General features: G+C 44.1%; 1 protein-coding gene across 4 annotated transcripts in view; it reads left to right on the top strand.

Moving 5' to 3' along the window:
• The window catches only part of ANKRD17 (ankyrin repeat domain 17), a 98,049-nt gene that overhangs the window by 7,575 nt on the left and 73,490 nt on the right, over nt 1-16,984 (top strand). Inside the window, exon 1 of one of the 4 annotated variants that reach the window (XM_072861136.1) lies at nt 13,623-13,710. The exons of the other annotated variants lie outside the window; for them this stretch is intronic. Within the exon in view, the coding sequence (XP_072717237.1) occupies nt 13,678-13,710 (33 nt within the window). The 5' untranslated portion in view covers nt 13,623-13,677. Of the gene's footprint in view, nt 1-13,622; nt 13,711-16,984 lie in introns of those variants that run through there. 4 annotated transcript variants of the gene reach the window in all.

Raw genomic sequence — 16,984 nt, 5'->3', positions numbered from 1 at the left:
TTGGTGTTAGTGTGCGGATTCTGGTGACCTCTATGCAGTCATAGTGCAGTCTCAACAGGAACAGTTGGAAAAAAATATATGCTTGACCAATGAAGGGCAGCATTTCCTTTGTGTTTTCACTAAGCAGTTAGTGCTTTGTGGTAATCAGTACTCAGAGAGGTTATTTCAGCTTTCCAGATGTTTTTCAGCCACGTTTCCCCCCCCCCCGATATGCAATCCTAAGCTCATAGCTATAGCTAAAGAGCTAAAGCCATGTGGAGGTATTACTTAACTGTTGTGTCACCTTATTTTCACATTAGGTAATAGTTGTACGCCAGGCTAAAAATCAGCCACGAAACCGAGCGTGTCTTTAAGATATCGTTGTATGTGCTTGCACTATTTTCTTTTAGGCTGAATGTTGTAAATATGATGATTTTGCGTTACCCAAAGCGGTTTTTGACAAATTCGGATTACTGGTGTTTGATGTGCAGGTGTTTTTCCTCTGCTGTGTTTAGCTGAAGCGTCAAGTCTTAGGAGTATAATGGTGTATTCTAGGAAATGAGCTGAAATAAACATTGATCTTATTTTTTCCCTGCCCCACCCCAATATCTTAGGTCTTGGTGGTGTTAATCATCAAGAAGGGATAACGTGTCCAAATACGCAGCTGTTCAGATGCTAGAAAGCAGAGCTAGAAAGAAGTTTGGAGTATTAAGAAGTATGATGAAATGTTGCTATTTAGAACATCACTTTGGGGTTTTGGCCTCTGTTCTCCTCAAGTTCAACTTGAAAGAGTCAAGAAGTTAAGTGTCTGGATTCTTTTTTTTAGGCTAATATTAAAGGTATCTTTCGGACAGTAATAGGATTTTCTACTGCTAAGGAGGCTCCCTCCCTCGTATTTGAGCTCAGGTTTGTTCCCCCTTGCCCTAATAAGACAGCAATGATTGTTTTGAAGCCTGTACATCTGCCCTTCCTTGCAGGCACTGTTTTGTGGATTACAGCCTCAGCAGAAGGGGAACATCTGAAACCTCTTGCTAGGGCAGGGAGTGATTCAGAGATAAGAGGAGGAAGGTTGTTTTTATCCTCCCAGTTTTTCCCACACACAAGAACAGAACTAAACACTTGATTTAACGAGAAGCTGGAGGTCCCCAGTACCTCTCTGTTTGGCAGGTATCTGGTGACTCTCATGTTTTCGTGTCCCTGAGCTTTATCATTTCAAAACTTCACGTATTTCTTTCCTTTTGTTCAGTCTTGTCCTGAAATGCTTTGCCAGTGGAATTTTCCTTTTTATGCTGTTCTGCAGGTGTGAATTGTTCTCCTCCACAGAATGGTGAACAATGCTTTAATGAAGTTTGAAATTTCAAGTCATGATGTGACTTAGTTTTTTTTCCTCAAGTGCTCCGTGTTGTTCAGCCTCTGTGTCAGCGTGGGTACTAATCCCACTGAAGTCGGGGGAATTGGGCTTGTAGGAAGGTTGCAGTGAGCGCACGGCTGCCAAAAAAAAAAAGGCATTCATTGCTCCTCCCAGCCACTTGGGAAATGATCTCGTTGAAAAAACCTCAGCAACAGAATAAGCATGTTGACAGTTGATCAGTTCCTTGATGCAGTTTGTCAGGCAGTCGCACAAGAGCTTGTGCTAACACAGCGGAGAGCCAGGAACTTGGGCAGGGAGGAGGGACGAGGACTGCCTTTTTTGGTGGAACTAATCATGTAAATGCCTCTCAGAGAAACACTTGCATTGTCTTTGAGGACTCGAATTGTTAAGAATGGTACAGATCTGTGAGAATCTTTGTATCAAGGGGCAAAGTAGTCCACTTGACACTGCCTTCGGATCTTCTATTTGAAAGTGGCTGGCACGGTTCTGGAAGGAGAAATGGAGCAGAAATCTTTTTTTGCATGCAGCTTTATGACTTGAAAGCTTCTCCAGACAAAATCAGCACTGATGTTTTTTGTCTCTGGTATTTGTTAAGGTTCTTCAAAGCAGCACATTAAGGGTAGGGAGAAAGGGAGGAACGGAGCAGTATTTGCTTAAAACGTTGCTGCATTTCTGAGTATCACCATCGCCGCTTTTGCGTCATTTAGTGCAGCGCAGCAAAGGAGTCGCTTTGTACACTGACTAGCGTAAAATAGTCCCAAAGCACAATTGCGATCAGTGTGGTAATCGTAATACCGATAACCGAGCTAGTTCAAAGAAAAAGAGTGCTTTCAACGTAACAGTCTGCTAGATAGATGAACATATGCCTTCTGTCCATCTCCGTCACTAACAGAAGTGAAAGTTGGCATAACAGCGTGCTGGTATTTTTGTGAAGCATCAGCTTGATAAAGGATCTCCTCAGTGATAAATATAGTGGCAAACTTTATGTGCTAAACTTTGAAAAAGCGCTTTTCTGAAGCCGGCGTGTGGGGGAGATGTTTATGCTTCTACACAACTTCTGTGTAAAATCACTCCAAATGTACTTGTGTCTTTGAGTTGAGAAAACGTACTTGTGCCTTTGCGTTGAGCTGGGTTTTTAGAAACATGCTAGTACGTGCATCGAGGTTGGGTCCTGCAGAAATATTTGGGATATGGGGTGGCATAACGCGACGAGTTGATGGCATAGCTTACCTCTGCCAAGAGGGGGGAATCTCTTCCTCTGAGCTATTCCCAGCCGTGCATTACTGTCCTGATGTCTTCCCAGCTATCTCTGTAGCGGGTCACTGGCCTGTGATCTGTCCGAAAGGTGGGGAAGGGGGAGAGAGCTGGGCGGAGTTTTTTGTTGGGTTCTTTTTTCTTTGGAGTCAGGAACTGAGGTGTTATATCTGCTCAGGACGTGCCTTGTTCACCGACGTGGAAGTTGGCATACCCTCTTTAGCCCAGCATGGATAAAACAGCTCTGCCAAGTGCAGGGTTTGTTGTGAAATCGATATAGATGCTAATTCCCCCCATGCTTTGGAACCGTTGTGTGCTGTTCTGTCCCAGCATCGCTTAGTTATGTCGGTGTACGGCCAAAGCCTCGCTTAGGTTGCAAATCTCTTTGCCCTCGGTAACTTCATCAACGTTACTGGTTTTGAAGAAGTGTGTGAAGTAGTGCCACCTAGTAAGCGCTTCCTTGAGTGAACTAGACTTGAAATAAGGTTAATAGTAGTACTCTCGATGAACTTTAATTAAAAAACCCTATTTTTACATCTAAAAAAACCCAAAATGTTTTCAAGAAAAGCAGATGTCTTTGGTGGTGGCTTTCACGGTAATCCAGAGATGGGTATTGCAGAGTATGCAGACTTTCCAAACCATTGGATTACTTGTCAATAGAAAAATATCTTGAGCAATTGATTTTGTAACAAAAGTATCGTGCACACAGTCTGGGACATATTTAAATGATTTTTTTTTAACTTTTTGTGAACTTCCAATGCATTTATTAACTTTTGTCATAGTAAAATAATTCCTTTAGGCTCTGTGTGTATGATTTAATTTAAATGCCGGTGGAGGGGAAGAGGTTTTTCTACGGGAGGGGAGTGCTTTTATGTTGGGTTGAAAGGGGACGTCAGCTGTCAGAGTGGTGAGTTGTCTAGCTATGCTGTTCAAGGCAGCTGAAGACTTTTTGGTGTTGGACTCCTGAAAGCCTTTAGGGTTGGTCTTGGGCTAAAATCAGGCTCTTGCTGTGAGTGCGTCCTGAATTGAGAAGGGCAAATCTTTGTGAGTTGATTGTTGTATCTTTCTTCTGGTAATCTGAGATAAACTGAACCTGTGATTGGATTTCTGAAGACACAACAAAGAAGAGGTGGGGAACAGGAGGTACTGAACTCCAGCGAACAGGCAGTGTTCAGCTAGAAGTATTTCAGTCGGGCGGCTGGTTCAGCTATACTGATAGTAAATGCTGTGAGTTCTGCTCTGTGGTCCCCAGTCTGTCTTGATCTTCCAAGTAACTTCAGATGAAACAGGAAGTGAACAACCATATTAAAAGAATATAGAGAACACAAGTCGCTCATTGTTTTTAGTCAGTTTATATATTTTTCTTTCTTCAGCTTTTTCTACCAGCTTGCGCTCTGTTAAATTCCAGGCTTGGTATTGCTGTCAACGAATGGAGTAAGTTTTCTAGCTGATTTAGTCTGTCAACCTGAAGATGCCAGCTAAGTAACTCTGATTATTGAGAGCTTTGTAAAAGAAAGAAACATAAACTACATTGTTATGGGTCCTGCTTGTTTCCATAATGGTTAGGACAGGTCTCACAATGTGATATTAACCAAGTCCAAGTTCATTACCAACAGCCTACCTGAATGTAGAGCTGTTGAAACAACTATCTGGCTCACAGCTGGGAAAAGGGAGACAGGGGCATCCTGATCCAGCAGGTCCTGGATGAGAATTTGACATGGAAATACTTCATATCAATGTTCACTGAATTGTATTACTATGCATAGAAGAAAATGATGAACTAGGCCACTTAAAAAGGAGGAGGAGACTTTCTTCTAGAAAGCGGCTTTTTCTGGTTGAAGGTTTCCTAACTCTTTGCGGGGAGTGTATTTGCCCTTAAACTATTCAAGAACTTCCAGTGGCTTACAGCTGTTACCTGCAAAAAGTGCTTAGATTTCAAACCTTAGACAAGTTCCAATGTGTATTCACGTATGCTCGATGATTGAAGAACTGGAAATAAGGAACTAGCCTCCTGCATGTTGCATTCCATCCTTTTTATGGCTACTGAGTCTTGCATTATTATTTGTTCTTTGTGTTCTGTGAGTGCATAGCCAGAATTGCCAAAAATATGTTGTGTTACAGCAGGTATAAGAGAAAGCGTCTATATTTGGGAGCTTGCATGCCAATATTAACCGGGTGAACATAGAGCAACTTCTCCCGAAGTAGGCGTGTTCTCTTACTTGCATATCAAATAGAGTGCACAGATAGAGCATATGTTAAACGGGGATGGCTTGGACCTTGTACTCAGATTTTCACACACTAACGTGAAGATACTGTGGGTTAGTACCTGTCTTAGAATTCGAGAGGCGTTAGTGTGAACGTTGTTGGACTGGATGTGACTCCTACATGTGAGAAACTATTACTCTATTTAGAGACTATTCGAATGCTGCTTATATGATACGTAGCTTTCCTGTCACCAATATTTCATGTGCAGAATGAGAAAGGAATATATTTTACTTTGTTTGAAGAAGGATCCTCCCTATCCCAAATTGTTGTATTTTCTGAACATGTTCCCCAACTTACTTGTGTTTCGCCCAAAACCAGATTTTTTCAGTGCGTTGAAACTTCTTGTACTAAAGGCTTGGAACGTAGCATAGTCAGTGAGAACACGGACTACTTAAAGCAGAGAACTTAAAGGAAGCTCTCTTATCGAAAGCTCCCCTTAGAGAAAAAATTGTGCCAGTAATCTTACAGTTCAGATGAAAAACACGTTTAAAATGCTTATGTAATGCTATGTAATTTTGTCTCACTTTTGCACCTTTGTGTCGGTTTTGTTTGCCTTCGTATTGGGCAGTTCCTCCATAGCAAAACTGTAGGAGCTCCTCTAATAAGAGAGAAAACATGCTGCATAAATGGGAAGGCAGAACCGTGGGAACGTGTCTTGACACAGTTGCTTTCTACTGGTGTTCCAGCTGAGTTCCTCTTCAGGACAATGCTATGGATGAGTAAAGGTATTTTCTTTCCTCCTTTTTCCGTACTTAGATTTGACTTACAGAATTGAAATCCAAAATAATGGGGCTGATGTAAGCACTTACTGGGGAAGAAGGCTTTTGGCTGATGAGAAGCGTTTCTCTCGCTGGGTGCCGGAATGCTGCTTACTTGCTACGCTATAAAACTCTCTGTAGATGTCGGTTTCAGTTGGGCATAGACGAAGACTTATTTCAGAAACACTTCTATATTGTACATCTACCTTCTGTTTAGAGATTGATGGTGTAAGAATGAGAGGCTGCTAACAGGATTTAACACTGTTAACTTATGACCCTTGACGTGAGGGGTGCAATCTCACTTTAGACAGAGCTGGCTTTTGACATCCCGTGTCTTGAGAGTGCCTGGAAAAAGGGCTGTAAGCTGGATGCTTTTGCTTTGAGCTTGTATGTGCTGACGGTGAAGCTTTATAGTTTCCTTAGCTTCCTGGCATTATGTTGCTAACTTTTTTCAGTTGTGGAAGTGATTGCCTTTTTTTTACTGACCCTTGAATGAGAAATCTTTTATGAAATGGCAATGCAGCGTGAATGCTGAAATCCCCCAACTATTACTGGGAGGAGATAGTATCTGTTTGAAGAGGGTTGTCTGCATATGGAGTCGTCATCTTCCGTGATCCCACCAGAACCTGATAGTTCATGCAAGCTGGCAAGTATACGTCGCTAGCGTAGTGCTTCTGCGAAGGGAATTGGGCAGCTTTATTCCGTCAGACAGGTTATAAACATCTAAGTCCGTTGTCAACAGTCAGTCTTTAAACCTTTTTAGTTTTATGCAGTCTTTTAAATTGACATAAAAAGCTCGGGATGGCTTTCTCTTGGCACTTTGAAAGGTAGTTAAGTACAGACACCTTTCAAAGACACTGGTTTCCTTGGAGCTGTGGAAAACCGAGGCCTCAAGGATACCGTGTTAAGGCCCCTGAAGGAATAGAATTTCATCCTCTCCAGCTTTATATGCTTACCCAGACGAGTAAAACTAAATTGTCAGAAAATACTGAATGTGGCAGAAGAGTCTTGAATGCCTTGCTGCTGCTCTAGGCCAAGTGAAGAATATGCTGGACAGAAATGAAAGATCTGTCTTGGGAGAAAGCTTAAGTTTTTGAGTGGGAAATAATCTTGGACAATCAAAAAAGTTGTTACAGAAGAAAAATACGTGGATTCGTTATGGAGGCTTCCTTATCTGTGGGAGGTAACGGAGCTGGAAGAAGAGTGGTGTGATAGGAAGGATGGGCAGCAAGGATCATCTTGTGGTGGTAAAACTCAGTCAGTGCTCCGCTGCAGTTTTCGGCTGAAAAGTCTGAAATGCTCGGAAAGAGACACTGAGTTATAAGGATAAAAGAATAAGAAGAAATTAGAATGAAAGTATGTGTTAAAAATGGTAGAGTTTATCAGGTTAAAGCCCACTGTCCCCACGTACCCCCACCCCCAATAATAAAAATTAAAGGAAGAAAGTAGATTTCTTTGATTTGAAATTCACTAAAGCACTGACCTGAAGGATGTTGGAAATTTAGTCAGGCGGACAGCTGTGGAGATGTGATTGCTGTAAGAAGTGAAGAAAAAGAAAACAAAATACTATGTGAAAATAGAAGAAGCAGATGGGGGTCGTGACTTCAGATGGTTCCTGAGGTTTGGTTTCGGACTGACCTGATTTTATGTAATCACTGACCACCGAGGATCAAGGGTAAGGAGTTTGGGACTGTCTGGAGAGAGAAGCTGAAACAGTAGTTTTAAAGGTCTTTTTTTGGTATTGACATAGAACTAAGGGACTTGACACAACGCACCAAGTGACAAATGATGCAAACTACTACCAAGCAGAGGTCATGCGTTTGCGGTATAACAAGATTTTTGTATTGAGAAACAAAGACGACAGACGATATGAGAAGTAGCAGAGAAGAACATGTTCAGTGTCCTAGTGGCTATCTGAACTAGCTGCTGATACGATGGACTGATGAAAGGTGTATGCACAGGTGGGGATGTCGTTCCTAATGAAGCTTGATAAATACTACTGCAATTTTACAAGGTGATGAGCTTATCGGGAATAGCGTGTACCCTTAGGGGTGTCTGTTTGGGGAAACATTCAGTTCTGACTTTGTTGTAGAGGACTTTTTGAAAAACTCTTTTTTTACTCTGAGAGCAGATAGGAAGAACTTGGCTCAGTCCAGCAAAATGAAGGTGGTAGGAGTATCGCCGCTCTCTAAACAAGGAAGAAATGGACCCAACGCGAAGCTGAAAGCTAGTATCAGCAGGAGGAGGAGAGGTACACTAGGTGGTGGATAATTGTAGTGTGTAATTTTGGGTTGTTTACCTGTTAGTGTGTCTCCCAATTAAGTTAGGTTTCTTTTTTTTTTTTCTTTTCCCTGTGCTATCTTTAAGATAATTTTGCTGACTGCATGTTCTTTAATACAGAATAGCTTCAGTACCTGCATCTGTTGTAGATGGACACTGGCTTCCTAGATTTTTATGAGGTTGTTGCATCTGAAGTGCTGTTTTGGTGATCCACTTCTGCAGCCTTTAAGACAGAATAAAGAAAGTCCAGCCTACAAAAAGTCATCCCTTCAGCGTGTGATGACTTGTGGAGACATTTGACTGATTTTTTGTTGATTATTCTGTAGGTGATTTCTTGTCTTAGACGTGGTTTTTTGCTCTCCCCTTCAGCAGTACTAGCAGTGCTCTCCCAGTACCAATGGTAGCGCTCGGGACAGAATCTATAATGGGTTGAGTTCCTAGATCCTGTACCACCATATTAGCTGCTTTACTGCTGCAAACTTGGATGTGCTTCTCACCCACGTAGTCTTTCAAGCACAAGTTTGAAGCAGCCTTTGAAAAAGCTATCTGACTATTACTTGGACATCGAATGTTGCTCTAGCATATAAACAAGTGCTCGTGTATCTTACGGTTTTTTGTTTTGTGTTAGGAGAGGAAATTTGGTCATTTGAAAGTTTTAATGATGGAATTTTCCCCTTTGAGGATTAATTGAGTTTTCTCATTTCATGGGTATTTGTAATCCATATGAAACGACAGTCTTCTCTTTGCAAGCGTATCCTGCCATATTCAACATGTTGAAATACGTTTTGTTTGTGAGATACGCCTCAGTTTGCAAGGTATTTCACGTGACCATGGTAGGCTTTTTGCCTCTTAGCACTCCACACTTAGCGGAAAATCAGAGCATCACAAAATTTCGGCTGGAAACCTGCCCTGCTATTTGGTCTGAAGTGTCTCAGGAATTTTTTGATTCTGTCTGTTGTCATCTTGTTAGGACTGTCTACCTACCGCTGGAAAGAGAAATACTTGGGAAAGCCATGCTGAAGGGGATAACTGAGAGATACTTTGGACTGTATTGAAGGGCTGTTTTCAACTCTATTTTTTCCATCTCAAAATGCACCTCATGGTTTTGCTGAACAAGGGGTTAGCATCCGCATGGGACACGGTTTAAACAACCCAACCTTGGCGCTGAGCTCTGTGACTCCGAAAACGCACAAAAAAAGTGTGTTTATATGCTTTGGGACGGTTGGTGACCAGTACTGCTTGATCAGCTGCAAATAGATAACAATGTACTTTTGTGATATAAGAGTGGGAATTGTCTGATCAATTGTCCAAATGCTTACATTTCTGGGTGCCAGAATCTGTCTCGGATCAATTGTTAAAACGCTTGTGATTCAGGGTGACGTAATCCGAGCGATGACAGTTCAAAATTGGTGGTGGCCTGCGTGGCACTGGAAGATTGAACTAGGAATCTTTTTAAAAACGGTCCTCTGTCAAGCTCGTGAGCATTTATAGCTCTGCTCTGTACTTCGTCCTGCATGAACAACTGTGTTCTTGCGGATGCTTTTATTCTCCCTTTGGTCAAATCATGTGCCTTTCACCTGGTTTAAGTTACTAGTGCTGTATGGGGAACATAGCATAGAGTAAACCTACCTGGATTTGTACCCATCCCTGGCTTTGCCTCTCACAGAATACGCTCTCAGGATTCCCTTTGGTCTAACACGCTTCAGCGTAGCTTGAAATAGGACTCTCTTTCCCCTGTTTTGAAGCAGTGCCGTGCTAAGTTTGTCTCCTCAGGCTGCACCTCAGATGTTTACTCTCCCACCTTCTGTGTGGGGAACATAAGGGCTTTTCTGTGTTTTAGGCTTACAGAATGTAAGGGACCGTAATAAGAAAACATGATGGATGTGCATGACTTGGACGGCTGCTTTGCTTTAAGGTACCGCTTGTTCAGAAGGCTGCTTTTTAGTAGTGAATAGTAATAGATGACAGTACTGACTCGGTCATGCCCTTCAGAGTAAGGCAAAATCAAGATAATAAGCTTTCAAATAGAAGCTGAGATGTTTCAAAAAGATAATGTGTTTTTTTTCTAAAAACAGCTAGTTCAAGTAATTCATAGAGCTGGACTTGAAAGCGAGGAAGAAATGGATTTGTGTTCACCTTTGCAAAACTTCAAGACAGATTTCCTGACCTGCGTTTAAAACCCAAAGTCGCACAGTAGAAATAAGAAAGAAATTAATCATGGACATCTAAATAGGTTTCTTTTGGTTGGCTGGTTTTTTCCCCCTTCGATACCTCTCTTTCTTGCAGGAGCGGAATGGAAGCCTGCATTAAAGCCTTCATGTTTTACTGAAGGTCTCATAGTGGTGTCGAGTAAAATGTTGGGAGCAGGCTTTTTAGAATTTGCTATTCCAGACTATAAATTTTTTTGAAGTACTAAGTGAAGTAGTAGATGTCATTTGGCAAGCGAATGCTTCTTTCTAAGCCTGCACCAGCGGGCAGCAGATGAAGGTGGGCTGGGAGAGAGGAGGAGGTGAGGGAACAACAGAGGCACGAAGGGGATTGGAGTATCGGGATTTTGAGTGTGAAAGCAAACAAATGCTGAGTGTGACTTGCTTTCAGCGGAGTATCTAGCTGGTGAGGTGGTTTGCTGCCCTCGTTGCTCACGCGTAGATCCTGAGTCCTCGTGGTGTTTCTGATGGCGTAACACAACTTGAGAAGCTCTGAATTACTCGTTGGGTTATGGTTTTGCAAATGAAGTTATGTTCTTGCAGACAGAACTCGCTGTTGTCTTCCAGGTGGGACGGGAAATGGTTCAGCTCCGGAGGTGAGCTTGTTTCTCCTTCTCCTGAAAATCTTGCACTTGTTTTGTAAAAATGGAGAAGGTGATGCTATTCGGTTTGCTTTGTGTGGAACAGACAACTTGTTTTGTTCCTCTGTTATCCTGTCTTTCCATTTGAAAATGTTTTCAGTGTTGTCATATGTGAAGTATCTTAATCTCAGTGCTAAGTTGTGTGTTTTATGCCTTTTTTTTTTTGAGTAATATAAGGTATCTGTTAGTTCTTTCTGATGCTCGGAAGACTGAATAACTAGTCTTTTGAGACATGAGTGTTAGGTGGGAGGTGGTGGCTGATTTTTGTTTGTTTGGTGGGGGTTGTTTTTGTGGGTTTTTTTTGTTTGTTTGTTTTATTAAAGGAATCTTCAAGTTGGCAGGGATAGCTTTGTCCTCGGGCTAACATTTGTGTATAATTGCTAGGTTGCACGTAGACAGGATCAGTTGCAAGGGGCTGCTAAGGTTATTAGGAATGCTGACCTAACACCACTAGTCGAGAGGAACCATGGAATTTTGTCCTGTGATTCTTTGCACGGCCAACACTTTCCTACGGAAAGTAGGCTGCGATATGTAGATGTCTGTATGATTCATTTTCCTCAAGGCAGCTAAGACTTCTACGAATCTTCTTGACTATCTAACTTGAGATAGCTGAGCTCTCGCTTCCATAGGTACACGTGCCCAAGAAAGTTTGGTAGGAAGTCAGGAAGGCATTAAAGGCATTGCTAGAAGTGATCCTGCAGCAAGTACTGTTAAGACAAACCTAAGTGGCTTGAAATCTACGGTAAATGTTGGCAAATGTTGTCTTGTCCTCAGTGTTAACCTCCTATAATGATAAATTATTAGATTTTTTTTTTTTAAGTTTTGTTTAGAACTTAAAAAAAAAAAATCAACCCCAAAATTGGCTGAGTAGCAGACAAAATGGTAATGGCTGGATTTATCAGATAACTCTTCCAGTGTAGTACCTCTGAGAAGAAACCTGACCAGCTGAACAGGCACAGTTCAGTAAGGTATTTGATGAATAGCATAAAAATTCTTCCGTGACATGAATTATGTAGGACATGCTAAGTTCCGACAGCAGGCTCGAGACAAGTTAGGCAGTGTCAGAGATGAACAGCCCATAGAGGAGGTGCTCCTTGAATGAATTCTAGTGAAACAGTGTAAAGTCTGGGGTGTTCCCTAAAGTGGAAAAATAATATGGACTGCCTGAGCAGGTGCAGAGTTTGTGTGAAATGAGGGACTCTCATGGGTGAGAAGGGTGTATTTCCCATTTGTGGGGTTAAAGAACAGAATTTTAAGCAGAAGAACATAGCTGTGCCTAAAATTTAGACTGATGAACTAGAAATTCTCTTTGTGATGTTAGTAGTCGGCCTGGTCAGCTATCTAAAACCAGGTAAGAATATTCTTGCTGTTATGAGAGTATTTGTTACAATTAGAGCATTTTTTGGAAGAAGGTGATGTTGATTAAAAGAAGCGATTACTACTAGCATTTCTTCAAGTCAAAATGTGAATTTAATTCCATTGGCTATTAGACCCTTTTGTGCTCTGCTAAAATGAGTTCTTGAGAGAGGAGATTTTGGGGGGGTTGACAAGATTTATTATGCCCTATTTTTTGAACTGGAAAATTTAAGTATTTTGAGAGCTGCAGATACGATTGCTCAGTGATTTTGACCTGCTATGTGCACGATGGTTATCTCTGTCACCTGCTGTGTGAAGGAGCATGTACAATTTCATTTTTCTTGGTCCAAGTTATCACTTGATGTTTAGGGTGAAGCAGAGGAGAAGTGTGGAGATGATGATGGTTCTCAACGCTACCTTGTGGAGACCTTGCTTCGCGTGGTCAGTACCTTTGTTACTGGAGTCGCAGGCTATTTCTGGAATTCTTGCCACCCTGCGTTGCCCTCGAGCAGCGGAGGAGGAAGGGATGGGGCGGTTGGAAACGCAGTAGTTGATAGTGCAGCACTTAAGGCAGGTTAGTTGGTTTTAGGAGGTTTTGCTGGAAAGGGAAGCCAGATCATAGCACAGAAGGAAACGTGGACCGTGCTATAGATGTGCTTAATCTAAGGGTTGGGGGTTTTGTTACATTTTTGAGCCGTGTGCTTTGTTATCAAGAGCGGTTAGGATAGGACGGCACTAAATAGACTCAAGGAAAACCCCCTGAAGTGGATGGGTGAACTTCATTGGGTCAGAACGGGTATGTACCTTAAGGCGTCCCCCGCGTTGCTGATGTGCACCCAAAGCGCTGGTCAGGCCTCTTGGCACCCGGAGGCTGGCAGCTGGCAGCGGGCCCGTGTGCCGGGAGGCCTCGTGGAGCTCGGGCTGGGCGAGCCAGCGCTCCCGGGTTCGGGAGCAGGGGGTGGGTTGCTCCAGGCCTTGGCAGCGCTTGGAAGCTCCCGGTAATGCGTGTGAGCTGGGAACGCTGACGGGCAGGCGGGTTGTGCTGCACCCGTGGGTGGCGGAGGGGGTAGGTGAGGAGAAGCACCAAGCACTGAATTCATGTTGGGAAGGGCGGTGGAACGCGTTACGCAAAACACAAAAAGGAGCTGGTTTCGGTAGGATTGTTTTTCTTTCTTTCTTTCTTATTTCTTGCCTTTTTTTAAATACTCAGGTGCTCTCTCAGAGGCCGGAGCAGAAGAGCCCGAAGGAGGAGCCGGGCGGAGGCGCTGGCCGGGGCTGCCGGCGGGGCGGTCCCCGGGGCGCTGGGGCGGGGGGAGCGGAGCGGAGCGTGGCGGCGCTGCCCTGGGGCCGCCGCCCCCCCCGCGCTCGGGTGGTAGGTGCCCGCCCTGCGCGGGGTGGAACAGTCCATTTCCTGTTCCCGTGCTGACAGCGGGGGGGAGCGAGCGTGCTGCTGCCGGGCGGCCGGCAGCCCGTCCGTCCGTCCGTCCCGGCGACGGCGGGGGGCGGGAGGGAGGGAGGGGGGCATGGCCCGGCGGTGAGGCAGGGCGGAGGCGGCGGCCGCCGCGATGGAGGCGTACGTGTTGGAGGACATCCTGGAGGTAGGGGCGGGAGAGGGCCGCAGAACAAAGGGGTGCGCGGGGTCGGGGGGGGAGGCGGCGGCGGCCGAGCCCCGGGGAAGCGCCCGGCCGCGGGGGCGAGCCCGGGCCGCGGGGCCGGGGCCTGGCGGGGAGCCCGCCCGCCCTCCCTCCTGCCGCAGGGCAGGCGGGCCCCCGCGGCCCCGCGCCCGGCCGGGAGCGGGTTTCGGACGCGGACGCACACGCGGGGCCTAGGTCGGAGCGCGGTGCCGCGGCGGCAGCCGCCCCCCCCGCGGGCCTTCTCCCGGCGGGGGTCCGCGGGCGGCTGCGGGGCTGCGGACCGGCACCCGCGTGCGGCGCGCTCGGGGGGCAGAGCGGCCGCCCGCGCCGTGCGGAGCGCTGCGTGCCCAGGAGGGCTTCCCGCAGCCCCGGGGCGTGCTCGGCGCTGGCGCTGCAGCGAGACCTCTGTAGCTCTCAGCCCTTCTGCGGAACGCCTGGCTGTCAGAACTCTTTTTTTTTTTTGGCCAGTGTTCCTGTTTCTTGCCCCGAGTATGTGTTAGGCCTGTAGAATTTCTGTTGCTGTGTTTCCAGTCGTGTGAAGCATGGTGTGCTTCTGCTTCCTCTGCAGAAGTAGATCCTGCATGATGAAATAAATGTCATTTTCCCTTCTTGTGGGGGAAACTAGAAAACGCTGTTTCAGCCAAATGAAGACAGGCCTGCCTAGGAATGGTGGAGTGAAACTTGGGTTCCAAGTGACACAGATCTCTCTTCCAGATTATATTAGCTGTAATACTTCAAGGAAATATCTCTTCTGGTTGTTGTTCCTGTGGTATTTCTGGTTTTGCAAGCAAAAACATGATTACACGGCCTGATGGCTTTCCAAAATATTTGCATGTGTTCTTTATTGTAGCAAGAAGCTGCTACCTTATTAGCTGCTGTCAAAATTTAAACAAAAGAGTGCTTTTGGTGGTGCTTGTCCTGTAGGTTTTTTCCTTAATGGCCACAGTTACGTTGTTCTTTAAGTACTTAGTGTTGGTGTTAACTTCCTTGTGAACCTTGGAACGGTTTAACATTATTACATCCAGAATGTTAACACAACTGCTCGGTTGTGCTTCAGAAGCTGGTACGGATGTACGAACAAGACATTTCTACCAGTGTCTGTCTGTGTGGCCGGGTTTCTGTGGTGAGGTAGGAAGACCAAAAGTGGACTGGGCTTTCTGCCATCAGACAAATATTTCAGCACTTCACTTGTCTTATTGAATACTGAAAGCTTTTCCTTTTTTTTTTTTTCTTTATTTTAACTGCAGTTGTCATGTGCAACTCCACAGTATGTCAAATTAATAAAATACTTGGTATTTATTAATAGCCTTGTTTGGAAAGGCAGTTAGCAAATTAATTTTGTCAGTATAGCAGTATTTTGGGTTTGTATGTGTGAACTAAGCAATTGTATCTTGCTTCTCAGAGTAGGATGCGCTGACTTTTCTTTTGGTGATTTCATCACACATTCTCTTCTTGCTCACGAGACCAACTGTACCCAGGTAAAACGTCTTCAAAAATCAAGGATGGCTTGTCTGACTTCAGATGTGTGTAAGCTATGACTGAATCAGTTGTTCATGAATCTCTGAAATACTCTGGTAGCAGCGGAGGCTGTTTATTATTTCTAGTGCATCAGTAGAAGCAATGTAATTGTCTTGCATTCCCAGTACGGGTCCAGAAGTACAACTTGGTTCCCTCGAAACTTCCTTCTGTTGAAACTTTGAACAGTGTGTTTACGGTGCGTGTTTTATTTTCCCATTTTAGGGCTTCTTTTCTCCTGTGGAGCAGTTCCTGATGTTCATTCAAAGACAGCGGTGTGAAGATTGAAAGAACTGCTCTTGCTTAGGCAGCAGAATCTGTGTCTGGCCTCTGTTTTATTGGACAGACTTGGTACTGCTTAGTACTTAGTTAACTTTGGAGGCATCGGTCCTTGTCCTTGCCTCTTCATAAAATCTTCAAGAATGTTTTCACCTCTAAGTTGGTTATAATTTAAAACAGGTAATAAAGGCATTTTCTGTAGCGTGCTAGTTATGTTGAGTTAGCGTAGAGACCGAGGTTCAAATTGTGTTAGAGGTCCTTACTGCAAGGAGTGAGCGGGTGCTTCTGGGGCAAAAAAACTTCTGAGTTAAGAAGGTAGATAGTAATCAAGTAATTCGTAGTTCATGTGTTCTAGCTTGCCCTAGTGTGAAAGCTGCTTCCTTGGGGAGAGGAAGAAACAAGATGAAGTGAAAGCATAGTCTCTGGTCGTTTCACGACTGAAGTTGCAGGACTCTTACAACTAGTTTTCCCACTACTTCTTTCCTATGAGAGGATAAAACTGAAATAACTCTTCAGCAAGTTTAATGCGACTGCAGGCAGAAATGGTCATTAGCCTAGAGGATTTCAGGCGGCGTCCTGGCTGCCGTGTGCTTATGCCACCTTTAAAGAAGGTGTGCTTAATGCAGAACTTGAGCTGGCTTTGCTACTATCAGCTGATGTTACTTGAATCTGGTACTGAAAGTGCTGTGTGGGAATACGGTTCAATAAAATTGAAGTACTGTGGGGTGAATCTGCAGTTAGCTTCTGCTCATTTGGCTCTTCTGATAGGTGTATCTTGGCCATACTTTTTTGTTGATGTGTGACCTAACTATGACAACAAGGACTTTTTTTTGTGTGTACTTTTCAGTTCTTGGCTCGTATGTGCTGGCGAAGGAATAATTATGCTACAGGAGACCTTACCGTGGAACTCAGAGAGAGGCATAAACCTGTAGTTGTGTTTTTGATGCCTGAGTTAGTCAACAGAAACATTTTCTCGGTTGGCAGAAAAGGAGGTATGTTTTGTCCTGACAGAGAAGGATGTGGTCTGTATTGTCGTGTGCTGAACTCAGACTGACAGCACAGAAAACCACTTGGGAAGCTTATGACAGTAGAGGGGTAAATCTATATTCCTGCGTTGATTTGAGACTTCTCAAGAAAAGTAACCATGTGTTCTGACATTCAGGTTCTTTGAAAGCTTGTTTGTGCTTGACTTAAGAGAAGCGGACTGGAGTATAACACAAGCCCACATGTGGCAGTTTCTTCATGTCCTTAGGAAATGCATTTAAAAAAAAACCAAAAAAATCCTTAAACTTTCTAGCTTAAGGTAAATATCTTTCACCTTGAACTAACTACCTTAAACTGAAAATGATTGTGAACAAACCTTCATTTCTTATTGTGATGTGGGAGTATTTCCTAACTGCAGAAGTTTTTTTAATTTTGTACTAGAATCATGGGGATATTTTAA

The sequence above is a fragment of the Ciconia boyciana genome, chromosome 5, assembly GCF_034638445.1.
Source record: "Ciconia boyciana chromosome 5, ASM3463844v1, whole genome shotgun sequence".
Classification (NCBI taxonomy): Eukaryota; Metazoa; Chordata; class Aves; order Ciconiiformes; family Ciconiidae; genus Ciconia; species Ciconia boyciana.
The sequence above is the reverse complement of the archived record's forward strand: the minus strand, read 5'-3'. Positions and strand labels throughout refer to the sequence as shown.